The sequence below is a fragment of the Haemorhous mexicanus genome, chromosome 15 (genome assembly GCF_027477595.1).
Source record: "Haemorhous mexicanus isolate bHaeMex1 chromosome 15, bHaeMex1.pri, whole genome shotgun sequence".
Lineage (NCBI taxonomy): Eukaryota > Metazoa > Chordata > Aves > Passeriformes > Fringillidae > Haemorhous > Haemorhous mexicanus.
This window is the reverse complement of record NC_082355.1, coordinates 14,346,055-14,359,263: the sequence shown is the minus strand read 5'-3', so window position 1 is coordinate 14,359,263 and position 13,209 is coordinate 14,346,055. Positions and strand designations below refer to the sequence as shown.

The 13,209-nt window shown below is 42.5% G+C and overlaps 1 protein-coding gene across 3 annotated transcripts in view; it reads left to right on the top strand.

The window, feature by feature from the left end:
- Positions 1 to 13,209, top strand: part of SLIT3 (slit guidance ligand 3) — a 484,612-nt gene that overhangs the window by 346,755 nt on the left and 124,648 nt on the right. For all 3 annotated transcript variants that reach the window (XM_059859899.1, XM_059859900.1, XM_059859898.1), the window contains 2 exons: positions 3,410 to 3,553; positions 6,215 to 6,378. In XM_059859899.1, the coding sequence (XP_059715882.1) occupies positions 3,410 to 3,553; positions 6,215 to 6,378 (308 nt within the window). The remainder of the gene's footprint in view (positions 1 to 3,409; positions 3,554 to 6,214; positions 6,379 to 13,209) is intronic.

Below are 13,209 nucleotides of genomic sequence, written 5' to 3'. Positions count from 1 at the left end.
CTGCCTTGTATACTTAATTAAAAATTAGATGCCGTTAGTGGAGCTGGGATAATGAAGAAAAATTAAGTAAAGGACTGATGTTTTTAGAGGGGAATATTCATACTGGATATTTTAAAATAACTGAGAGTTTTGAAAGGAATATGAACCTGAATGATTCTGGCCAAAAGTCATCATCTAACTCACAGTAAGTAGGAGGGAGAAATTTTGAGGGATGATGTATTCTGCTTCCTCAGTTTGTTTTCTCCCCCCAGTTTCTCACTGATTCTGAGAAGAAATAAGTCATTAATGTATCTCACCATGCACCTCATATATGGCCACACCTGTATTCCTGTTGAGCAGACTGTCTGTGATACACAGAATAATAGGTGTTGTCACCTCAGGAAAGCTCTTTAGGACCTGAATTCCCACTTCTAAACAGTCTGCACAAGCACTCTTCTGTTCCAAATTACTCTGATGCTCAAACAAGAGTGTGTGCCTCTGTCTTTGTGGCTGTATAGAGGATCAGTTGCTCTCATTTTCAGTGTTTGGCTCTAAATAAATATCACAGATTATATCACCATGAACACAGTCATCAAAAATTCATGCCAGGAACCTCATCACATTGTAAATTCTATTTTCCAGCATGGGGTTTATTCATGTTTTGTTGAAACTAATGGGAGCATGCATCTGGATCCAGTGTATTCACTCAGTTGCAGGTCAGTTTTGCTCAGAGGGTTTTTCCAGTGGGATGGATCAGTAATGTAGACTTTGTGCCTGATCTTTGCACAGGAGGGAGCAGCATCTGCCCAGAGCAGCTCTGCTGTGCACTTCTGAGGCACCCCAAGAAGACATCCTGGTTACCCACATGTGGAAATGCAATTATAGCTCAGTGGTAAATTCTCTTATTGCTGAGACTGCTTTCATTTCTGCTTTATACCTTGCTCCAAGTACTGCTTGCACCCTAAACCATTACTAGAATGCTGGGAAAAAATTAGCACCTAGCAAAATAAATGAAAGTACAGACTTGTTTCCACTTTTGTTCCTGGGTGGCTCAGGTGCCAAGCCTCTGCCATGGGACAGGAACAGCCAAACCAAGCTGGTGTGCATTCCCTAAAATCAGAGTGGCACCAGTGCAAAAGGACAGGGGGTAGAAGCCAAAGGATTTTCAATGCCAAAGAGCATGTCTAGGGATCCAGTTCAAAATTCAGTACCTGGTTCTGCATCCTACTGCCTTGCTAAGCCATTCTCTACGGGTAAGATTCTCTACAAGCTGGAAAGAGAAATGCATGATGTGTGAGCTCTGAGAGGAAGATTGCCTTGCTTTGGTTTACAAATGGCTGTCAGAAGCAAGCAGGAGGAGATGGAATTTGCTGTTGGACTGAAGGAGGAGGAGCTGTTCCTGTGGCCCAATGGGAAAATTACCCTTTTAGTTTTGGGGGAGCCAGCAGGAGTGTGGATTAGGTGTCATGGAAATACAGATTCCAGAGGGGTCATACTAGTGCTGCTTATGATTTCATGAAATTGTTTTAGCTATTAGTTCATGCAAAAATGTAACCTCATTTATCCATCATTGCCTTCTATGGGATTTTGTCTTAACTAATGTCAAACTTCATTTTCCACAACATATAAAGGAGGAAATTGGGGTAAATTGATACTGACTTTCCTGTAGGCTGGGAAGGGGAGTTCTCCTTTGGAGCCCTCTCATTCCAAAGCATTCCTGTTCTCCTGGAGCTCCCCATGCTGCCCAAGTCTGCCTCCACCTCCTGTGCATCACAAACACTGTCACTTTGGGCTGCAGCAGTGGCTCTGCCAAAACAACAGTGGGAGCAGAGAACTCTAGTGAGCTTGTGATGCTCCAAAGGTTTCAGGAGTGTAAAGGCAGAGGAAGCATCTTCTGAATTACTTTTTGTAGAAAAGCAAAGCATCACATGCAGCTAGCAGGCTTGTATTTCTTCCTGAGTGGCTCCTGTCTTTAGTGGTGTCTGTGCAGTTTGTTGAGAATGGAAGGTCCCTGTGCTGCTGTTAGAGGTGTCTTTAAAATGATGCATTTGCTTGCTGAGAAATAGAGGATATATTTGCCTTTTATATTTTCCTTTTTGCCTATTTGTCTTCTGTTATGGCATTAGTGTGCTGCCTCACAGAGAGCCACATTGATGCAATATTTAGTCCTTTAAATTCATTGACAAGGGAAGAATATTGAGCTCAGAGAACTGAGTTAACAACATGTAGTGTTTGCTGTTTACTATTTTTCTCAGTAGTTCTTGGTAGTAGTCAAAAGATGTGGATTTTGGCCTTGCTAAGAAGAACAGGTAATTTCCTGCCTATTTCCCTTCTAAGTGCAGGATACCACCTATGCAGATAGCAGTGACAAATTAAGTGTTCTTGTGTTTGATTGTCTCAGCAGGGGATGCAGCTTGTTGTTGGGTTTGTGTCTACTTATTACGTGGGGCAGAACTCTGGATGGATGAGCTAAGAAAACTTGCACAAGTACTGTCCAAGATTTTCTTGCTGAACTGATTAGTCCGACCAGCTGGTTGCTGTGTAGTTGTAAAATACATGTTTTATTTAAAATAGTATTTAAATTGCTTTGGTGCTGCTTTTCCACACCTGCACAGGACTCTGGTGTGACTGGAATTCATAGAATTGTGGGACAGCAGAGGCTGGAAGGGACCTTGAGTGATCACTTGGCAAAAGTCTGGGGAACCCTTGCTTAAAGCAGAGCCACCTTATCAGGTCAGAGCAGGTTGCTCAGGGCTTTATTTGGTGTCACTTTGAAAACCTCCAAGGACAGGGACTGAGGACACAGCTCCTGTAGCAGCCTGGGCCCCTACCTGGCTGTCCTTGGCTGTGAACTGGGTTTCCTGTTTAAGTTTTAGCCCAGACCTTAGACTTCCCTCTTTTTGTTTCCCAAGAGAAATGTCTTTTTAATCTCCCGTTATCAAATTAACCCTGCACTCCTTATCAAAAGATTTCAAACTCCCAGAATTTCAGTTAGACTTAAGACAGCTGCTGGTAGAGAAAATTGGCAAATAAGGGTTCTTCTCATTGTGGGCTGTGTGTGCATGGAATAGCAAGGTGGGGAGTAATTTTTATTCCTGTATATATTAAGCTGAAGGCTTCCTTAAATATTTATGTAGAATTTTGAGTAAATTGAGAGAGGGCTAGGCACACAACCCCCCACACCCCCCAGCTTTTAAGTATTTTTAGATGGCTAGCACTGTTATATGTATATTCCCCAGCAATGAGAGCACTCTTGTCTGCTGTGAGTTTTTCACCTTTGAAATGTAACAGGCAAATGAAGCCTTTACATGTGGTTTAGCTTTGATGGCTAGGTTAATATTTTTTTTTTTAGATTTAACCCCAAAATCCAGTCTATCTTTATTTGATTATTACAAGATTAATGAATTCTAAACCTTTTCTCTGTTTCCAGGCTTCTCAATGCCAACAAGATCAACTGCCTGAGGGTAAACACGTTCCAAGGTCTGCATAATCTCAAGCTGTTATCTCTTTATGACAACAAACTGCAGACCATCAGCAAGGGGCTCTTTGCACCTCTGCGATCGATCCAGACTCTGTGAGTATGCAGGCATAGCACAATGACAGCTCTCTCCTTCCCCACCAAACATGTTGCCTGTCTTTTCATCTGACATTAGGACAGTTTGGAAGAGACATCCATGTAGCAGCCCCTCCTTTTCTTACTGAGAGAGAAGGAGCAAGAAGAAGAAGTGTTGCATCAGTTCAGCGAGGGCAGGATCGACACAGCCTGCCCTTAGTGACAGAAATGTCAGGGCTGTGTGGAGCTCGGGCTGTTGGCTGGGGAGATAATGTGTGCACTTGACTCTGGATAAGATATGAGCAGCACATTCTATTAGGATCGTTGCCTGACAGTTTTTAATGAGCCAATGAGTTGGCATCTCTCCTGCCAGGGTCTGAGTCCTGCTGTGCAGTTCGTGACTTCTGTAACCACATTTCAGCTGACATTCCACTTAAGGGGAATGATATGTTGTATTATTTGATCCATTAAGAAAATCCACTGGACAGTTTTGAATTTGGAGGCATTAGAATAGGCATCAGAAGCAAAAATACAGAAACGATTCAATATTTTGTAGAAGAAGCTCTCATCCTAAAGCTGTGAGTAATAAGATAATAAGGTAAATAGTACTCCTTCAGAGCTGGAGTTGGCAGCCTGATATTCCAGTATTAAAATATGTATGGGGGTGTGTGTGTGTATATATATATATACACATACATACTGCAGTATCTGTGCACACACCCACTATAGTACTGCAATTTTTGTATGCAAATGCACATTTGTGTATTTTTATACTGGGAATGCATTGGCTGAATTAGTTGTAGAAATGTTTTAAATGGTATACAAATGAACTGACAGCAGTGATTTCTTGCAGCAGAGTTTCTGCCCCATCCTCAGGAAGCCACAAACATAACCTGAATTTCCAACAGATATTTGGCCAGTATGTATTGCTGAAAACCATTCAGGCATTGGAATAATCATGTACAACACCCCCAGTTCTGCCCCTGCAGCTCCACCATGCTTTCTGCTGCTGCAGCTTGCTGTGTGTGCACACACATGAGCTGGGGCCACAGAGAGGGTTCTTGCACAGAGCTGTGTGAGGTTTGGCAAGTTAAACAACAGGCTTTTTTACTGTCTTCATGTTTATAGCCCTCAGGTGTGAACATCTCCCATTGGTTTCCATAGGGTTCTGCTGGTGGCCCTTGCTTAGAATGGACTTGTTGCTTCACACTGACTTTGTCAAAGTTTTGATTCATTCTCCCATTTTTAATACTCCAAGTGATTACTATATTCTGTGTTTTCCTAGAGCTGCAAAACCAGACCCAAATTCTGTCTCTATGTGATTCTTTGGACCTTTCACAGCAGGAACGGCTCTACTGCAACAGGAATCTTGAGTTTCTTCAGGCCCTTTCTGCTCTGTGTGCTCTCCCTTCCCAGTCCTGAACAGCCATTGCCCTGTTGCATTTTACACCTATTTTGTTCAGTGACAGTTCATAAATATAACTGCAAACAGAAAAGAAGTTTCTACAAGTGGAAAACAGTAACAGAGGGAGAGAGTTCTTGTGAGGCTATAACTTTATACCTCTGTCCAAACCAAATTGAAACATCTGTCTTTTCTTAACCTGTCTTTGCAGTTGTTGGAGAGCTGAGTCCTTCTCCCTTGGAGGTCAGAGGGACTGATGCAGGTTAGCTGAACTGAGATTAGAGCCTTCCTCTGGGAAAGGCCTGGCAAACTCTTCTGATGCAGTGCTCAGCTTTGTCAAGCAAAATAAATTAGAGCAGGAACAGAAAAACACTTTCTCTCTGAGGTGCCTCCAGCAGATTTCTGTTACCAAAGTCTAAATGCCCAGTTAAAATCAATGCTATGATACCTCTTTCCAATTTCATAGGAAACAAGTTGAGCAAATTTGTTGAAGGATAGAGTGCAGTTGTACCCTGCCTAAACATTTCAGTCTTTAAATTAAAACCTTTTGCTTCAGGAAAAACTACATATGAAGGAAGTACTGTTAGAAATTATGATCATGTGCAAATATTAATTTCAGTCTTGTGAAAAGATTTTGGACCACTTCTGCCTTTGCCCAAAGATCCAAGGTGCTTTACTAATTCACATTTTGAGCTTGCTGATCAAATTTCTTTTAAACCAGGATACAAAATGCCTTTGCCCAAAGATCCAAGGTGCTTTACTAATTCACATTTTGAGCTTGCTGATCAAATTTCTTTTAAACCAGGATACAAAATGATCTTCAGGTAAGGTGCATTTATTTCAAGAGGCAGCATGTCAAGCTCTCAGGAGAAACTGAGAGACTTGGGAGACAGCAGCTGTCCTTTAAAGGGGGCTTTGCTGTCTTAATTTTTGTTTCTCCGGTGTGAGGACTTGCTGCAGATGGGAGCGCTCACAGAATTCTCCCATTTGGGAGACAGCAGCCGCTCTGTGTCCTTTAAAGGGGACTTTGCTGTCTTAATTTTTGTTTCCCCTGTGTGAGGACTTGCTGCAGATGGGAGCACTCACAGAATTCTCCCATTCACGTGCAGCTCCGTGCAGGTTCTGCCGGGCCTGGGGTGGTTTTTTCTTCCAGGAGCCAATTCAATTACTCCACTCTTCAGCTTTGGCACTGGTGAAAAAAAAAAAAATAAAACTAAAAACCAGTGCTGGAGCACGGTGTCACAGGTCACTGGTGATTAAACATGCCATCCTTCTCGCAGCCATTTAGCTCAGAACCCATTTGTGTGCGACTGCCATCTGAAGTGGCTGGCTGATTACCTGCAGGATAATCCCATCGAGACGAGCGGCGCGCGCTGCAGCAATCCCCGTCGCCTTGCCAACAAACGCATCAGCCAGATCAAGAGCAAGAAGTTCCGCTGCTCAGGTAATAATTCATTTATCCGGGCCCTGCTGCGCTCCCCGTGCGGGGAGGAGCAGGCCCAGAGAGCCCACTAATCCAATCTGCCCCGCAGTGTTTGCTGTAATGGATATTAGGGAGCATCTTTGGAAATTGAATTTGGGCAAATCCGGTTAGTTCGACAGAAAGGCAATTAACTTATGGATTAAAAAAAAAAAAAGAAAAAGAAAAAAAAGGAGTCTATAGCTGTCTTCTCTTAAAAAAGAAAAAAAGAGAAAAGCTTGTGACGTGTATTTGTAAAAAAAATATATATGCATCCATGTGGGAAATGTTATATTTTGACAGGATTGTCAGTTGTATTCAAGCAGAGCTCTTACTGACCTAATGAGAGCTGAGCTCAAGTTTAGTTCCCACACCTGAAAGGCTGAGAACAGTATGAGAGGTTTTCGTGCAGCTGGCAGTGAGCATTTCTGATCTGGGATGGGAGTGAATCTGGGGTGAGGGAATGGCATCGATGCACGTGCTTTCATACATTCATTTTCCTTACATCCATGAGTAACACACACTAACTCCAGTAAAATTGCCATCAAAGTTGGTAAGATTTTTGGTTTCAGCAAGCTTTATAATTTAGGCAAAGGTTTTGTGTTCTGAATGAAACAGAAAAATGTTTGCACCTGAAATTAACCTCCAAAGTAACATAAACAGCTTTTTCTTAATCCTATCTGTTCTTTTTTTATGGTTCAGCTGTCAGTAAAAGGATATTTCCTGTCTTACACAGCACAACTAAGCAGATGACTACTTCTTCATGTGTTTTTCCTGCTGGTTATATTGGCTATATCTATTTTGGATTACTGCATTTTTGTATACTGTAAAGACAAGCAGGTTTCAGTAAGCAAATCTATTAGTGTGTACTGAGGAGAAAAATGACTGTTATTGATGGAGTACCTCGCGGTGTTTTCTATGAAAATTACTATGATTTTTCTTTTTTTCCTCTGAAAAGCAACATGATTAATTGTGTTCCTGGTGGTAAAAGATGAATGGCTCTAGATGGGGATGCAGCATGAAGCTGAGTGGCAGCAGCCCAAAACAAGCCGTTGTGCTTTGTGCATCACTGCGAGCAACATGCCGAGCTAAACTTTCCCTTTATGGGGGAAGAAAATAAAGATAACTTCATTTGCAGTCAGCTTTTCTTGGGCAGGCTTGTTAAGGTCTTCAATTCCTCGTGACTCAAGCCACAACCTTTATAATCAGGCCTGAAATTATGACATATTTTATCTGGGTTTTTGGGCTGTGTCCATAATAGTAACCATGTAATTAGCCAGTAATATTCATATTTAAATAAACTGGAAATGAAGATGCATAAATATAGCTTAGACAGGAAAGCAGCCTGCAGAAACAGAGCTGTATAAACCTGTACCCAATTTGCCATTGTTATTTTCTTCTGCTTTTATTAATGGGCTAGAGGAATTAATGTTATGTGTGTGCATGCATGCTTTGAACAAAGGTGCAGGCGACTGGAGAAGGCAAACACCAGCTGACACCATTTAGGAGAGGTCATAGAAGAAGAAGAAGTGCAGAACTCAGTACCTGGTGATGCTGAGAATAATATTTTGTGTGAGTTCTTATCTTGGGGGTCCTTTCCTTGAGGCATTAGGTTGTTTTTCCCTGGGTCTCCAGCTCTACATCTATATCAAAACCACATGGAAAAAGCATAAACCTGACTTATGAAGGAGGAGAGCAGGGATTGAGCAGCTTCAGAACAAAGATTTCAGCTGGATGAAAACTAATGCTGTTCAAAAGCTCAACAGAGAAGAGATCCTTGCCTGTAGTTTCCAGATGGTGATGAGATACATTGAACTCGACTTGCTGTCTGCTCACATGAGACAGGGAACATCTAATGGTTTAGAAAATCTTAGCTCGTAAATCAATCAAGGGAACAGACATCCTTGGCACCTGTTCTGCTCAACTTGTCCCTTTGAATCATGGCTGCTTCAGGCTTGGCATTTAGCAGGAATTTTCCAAGTTTCCATTTTGAGGAATATGCTTCATCCCAGGATCTAACCCAGCACTGTTAGAAATGTCCATGAGGTACAAATCTTCTTTTAGAGCATTGGGCAGTGCTTTGTGTCATCCAGGGATGACATAATCCCACTGGGATGGCAAGGCTCAGTAACTTGTCCATGTCCTCACTGTCTTTAGAATTCTCTGTTCTAGTTTTTACATCTTCTGCTCAGTGTATGAGAAAACAATTTTTCATTTTAAATTCTTTTGTAAATGTGCTTCTCTTTCTCAAAGGGTTCTTTTTTCAGGATCCTGCTATTTTCATGTAGTTTGTGTAATATATCTAGTACATGTCAATGGTCAGAAAGTTGTTTTTTGAGGGGAAAACACAGGGAATGTGAGGGGCTGGTTAAGGAAGAAATGTGAGGGATTTTATCCTCCCACAGTCCTTGACCTCTGAGAAGAGATGAGGATGCACAGAAATTTTGGGCTCTGTGGGAGCAGAAGTACTCAGGCAGTGTCAGTATCACACCCAGGAGTAGTTAAGCCTAGGAGAGCTTAACTCTTTGACATCAGGAAAAGGACAGTTTTAAAGTCATAAAATTCTGAGGTTGTCCTGAAGTCTGTGTCTTCCACATTCCTTTTGACAAGGGCACGTAGTGACAGGACAAGGGGGAATAGCTTTAAACTGTAAAATGGTTGATTTAGATTAGATACTGGGGAGAAATTCCTCCCAGTGAGGATGGGCAGGCCCTGGCACAGGGTGTCCAGAGCAGCTGGGGCTGCCCCTGGATCCCTGGCAGTGCCCAAGGCCAGGCTGGATGGGGCTGGAAGCACCTGGGACAGTGGGAGGTGTCCCTGCCATGGCAGGGGTGGGACTGGATGATCTTTAAGGGACTGGATGATCTTTAAGGTCCCTTCCAACCCAAACCATTCCATGATTCTGTGATCATAAAGGGGACTGTCAGAAAGGACCTTTTATGAGAAAAAAAAAATGTGTCTGTTCAGTAAATTAAGGGAAGAAAGGGAAGTGCTTTTTCTCTAAGAAGAGAAGAGAGGAGGGGTTAGCAAGAACAGGGGACAAAAGCTGAGATGTTTGAAGTTTCCTCAGTCTGAAGTGGCAGAGGAACATCAAGAAGGAAATGTCAAGAGGACACAGAAGCAGATGGGCTAAGTAGAACTGTATTTGATAATTAAATGAAACTGTGAAGACAGATCTACAAAACTTCATTCTGCACACTCCTTCCTTCAGTTTCCAGTGTAGGGCCCCACAATCCTGTTCAATAGCATCCAGCCTGGAGTACTTCACTTCTTTTTTCAATTGACCAGTTCTTTCAATTGAGGCACTTTTCCCAGATGCTATTTCCCCTCAGAACCTAATGACTCAAGCTTTTACTGATGACAATGGAGCAACATCTGCAAAGGTTATGAGTGGCCATAGGAAGGAGCTTCTGTGCAACAGGTAGATAATGTACATAATTCTTTTCAAAAGGAGAATTGGAAGCATTATAGCATGAAATGAAGGAACAGCAGGGAACAGGACATATTTTTGCCCAGGGCTGTGAGGCAGGCAGAGCTTTTGAATATACCATCAAATATGTTTAAACTTCAGATTGCAATAGATACTATATTCTGTGATTTTTAGCTTTCCATTTGATGCAGTGCACCACAATAATAACAAATCTCCCCCTTGCCCAACTGTGTCCCCACAGCCATACAATCTGAGATGTTCTCTTGAAAGAGAAATCATAAGTACAGACTGTGACTAATTCTCTCTCTCTTCTGTTTAGAAAAGGGAAATACTGTCAATTTCAGTGGCAACAGTGAAATTCTGATGATCATTTTCTTTTTGGCTCCATCTGCCCACTCTGACCACCTAAGGATCCAATGGTACTTGGCAGCCTGAGGTCACTGGAGGCTCCCATTCTTAACATGAATAAGGGGGAAAAAGATCAACACAAATATCCTGCCCAGAAGCATTTGATTAAGTTCACTACAGAGCAGTTTTGTTTTCTAAGGCAGCGCTGGGCTTTAGGAGTAAGGGAAATGAATCCAGGAGCAGATTGTGTTGTCTCTGTGGTAGCTTATTGTCACTTCAAGACTTGGCAGGTTCCTTGATTGCTGTGTGACACTGTGTATGAAATAGCTTTTGGAAAGAATTGCCTTTGCATTCAGCTGTATATCTATTTCTCCCTGTGATATGTTTGCATTTTTCAGTATATTGTGCATTTCAGAAGCGATGAAAGTTCCACCTGCTGTACTGACACAAACTATCTCTGATAATGATCAAAGCAATGTGTTTCTACAAACATCACATCACAAAAGCTCTTTTATCTTCTAATTCTTAGAAATAAGACTTTTATCAAGAAGATTGCTGTTTGAAATACTCTGAGGTGAGCCTGTCTTATTGCTTCCTCCTGCATACATTGTCTAACTGCCTTTAATTAGTTCCTTCAGTTCCAGACAGTGCTATACAATCAAAAGGACAGGGGAGAACAGGAGGAGGAAAATGAACCATCTGCCAGCATTATTCCCTCCTTTTTGGACACTACTTCTTGTTAACCCAACCCAAAGCAAAAGCAGCCTTTTTGGTACATTTGGGTCCAAAAATGGCATATTTTGGGCTGGTGTAATTTCTCTCATGTTGTTCACAGTTATTACGTGGTAATGGAGCTGCTTTTTGTTCACTCATAATTTTTAAGGCATTTGATAATAAAACCTCTTCTCACTAATTGCAGCTTTTCTCCTAATTCTTTATGTTCTTTTCCAGTCTCTGTCTTCATACACACTCACCTTCCTCGGGTTACCTGTCTGGTTCAAAACAGCCTTGCTGTTTCTTGTAATCACCTCAAATTTCCTCCTCTCTTCTCTGCATTGTTGCACCTTTAGAGGCACAGAACTGCCATGGATGGAGTCAGGGGAGCACAGGCTGCATGTCAGGACTTTTTGTCTGTGGCAGTTCCCACGTTTTGTGTCCCCTGGACTCCTTGGGTTATTCCCTTCTCTGCTCCCAGTGGTGTGTGAACACTACTTAAGATTTTTGAGCTCTCAAACTGAAAGCTGCAATGCATTGCTATTCCTCAACCAGTGTTAAAAAGTCATGAAAGGCAGGTGAATTTAACCCAGATATTACATAATTTATCTGATTGAAACACTCTGCAGTTGTTCCCATAATTTGCCAATCACTCTGATGACAACTTTGCAAATTCCTTTCATTTTTAATAAGCAAATAGTCACTTACAGACCACGGGCTCATGCTCCTGCCCTCAGCATTTTCTGTTTGAAGGAAAGCAGAGGTCTCCACCTGCTCCTGCCTGCCTTGTTACAGTGCTGCAGGGACATGTTTTTGGGGCTGTGATGATCCTGCCCGTGGTGTGTGGGACTCCAGCAGCTCCTGAGCAAGCCCCAAGCCCTGAGAGCCTCTGGGTTTGCCCTGGGTGCTCCAGAACTGCTCAGCTTAGTGGGAAATCTCAGCTGAGGCCAAGCTCCAGCACTTTTCTCAGCATGGCTTTGCCCTGCTGTGAGGGAAAGGGATGGAAAACACTGGTTATGGTTTGAGAAACTGCATTCAGATTTCTCTGTGGTTGGGTCTGGTTTAGTTTGGGGGCGTTTTGTATGTTTTGGTTTTATTCAGTTAAATTCTATGTGTTGTACCCCTTTTTTTCCCCCTGAAAGACACAAAGACTCAGCAGAACTACCTTGAGAAACCCTCTGAATATACCAAAACTGAGGATATGTTCATGGTGCATAGGAACTATTCTTATCTGAATGGAAGGTTGTTTAACACCAATAAATCACCTGCAGATTAAAGGCTACACTGAATTTGTAATTAAGAATGTGAATTTTTCATGGTACACTGAAACTGAGTATATTTGGGCTTTGGTTTGCATGAATTCTCCCTGAAGCTGAAGTCATTAGAGAACACAATACAACTGCTAATAGTAATGGAGCTGGGTGCCCTGGTACTGGGCAAGTGTTGCTGTTGTTAACTTTATTTGGCTGTACTGGATACTGATTGTAGCCCCTCCCTTTTCTGCACATCTTTGACAGCAGTTCAGATCTTTGTGTTAAAATTTGTGTCAGTTACTCTGAGCCTTCAGTAGCCTGTGAAGAACATGATGGTGAAGGGTTCTGGTTCTGCAGTGGGGGGAAAGAATGGAAACCATTTCACTCAAGGAAGTATAAGCCTAACATAAAACAGGTGGGTCTGTTTGGCAGAGAGTATGGTTCTTGATAAGAAAGTAAACTGACGTGTTTCAGTTAGGAAGTTTATTTTAGGCTCTGCCTCACTTTATTTTTGAGTTGAAGTAGTCTTCAAAAAAGCAAAATAACTTAACAGCTTTGTTACCCACCAGCATCCTTATTGCAATTGCAGTAGAGGCACTGGGGAGAGGGAGGATGGCTCTTGAGTCACAGATGCTTCCATAGGCATCCAAATATCACAGTTATCCTGGATGCCCCATGCAGGCAGAGTGCAGGGCTGTGCAGATTCCTCCCTTGAGAGCTGAATTGTCCTCTTAATTACCCATGTCAGAAAGCTGAGTGATTGATTGCTCCTTTAACCTCAGAAATTACAGTGGGACAAAGTTTGCTCTCCTCTGGCGTTGCCATTCCACATGCTGAGGTTGAGCTGAGCATCACCAGGGCTGCCAAGGCAGCACTTTTTGTGTGTGTGGTGATCCCTTGGGTGGGATACAGAAAAGAACTGGGGAGGTGCTGCCAAAACCAGCTAAAACCAGTGCCAGGGTGCTCAGCTGGACAGCAAGTATTGCATAGGACTCTCCTGAGACTGCAGCAGTCCCCTGAGGTGTTGCAGCCTGATGGGACAGTTAAAATGGGGTCCTGTGTGTGAGTTCT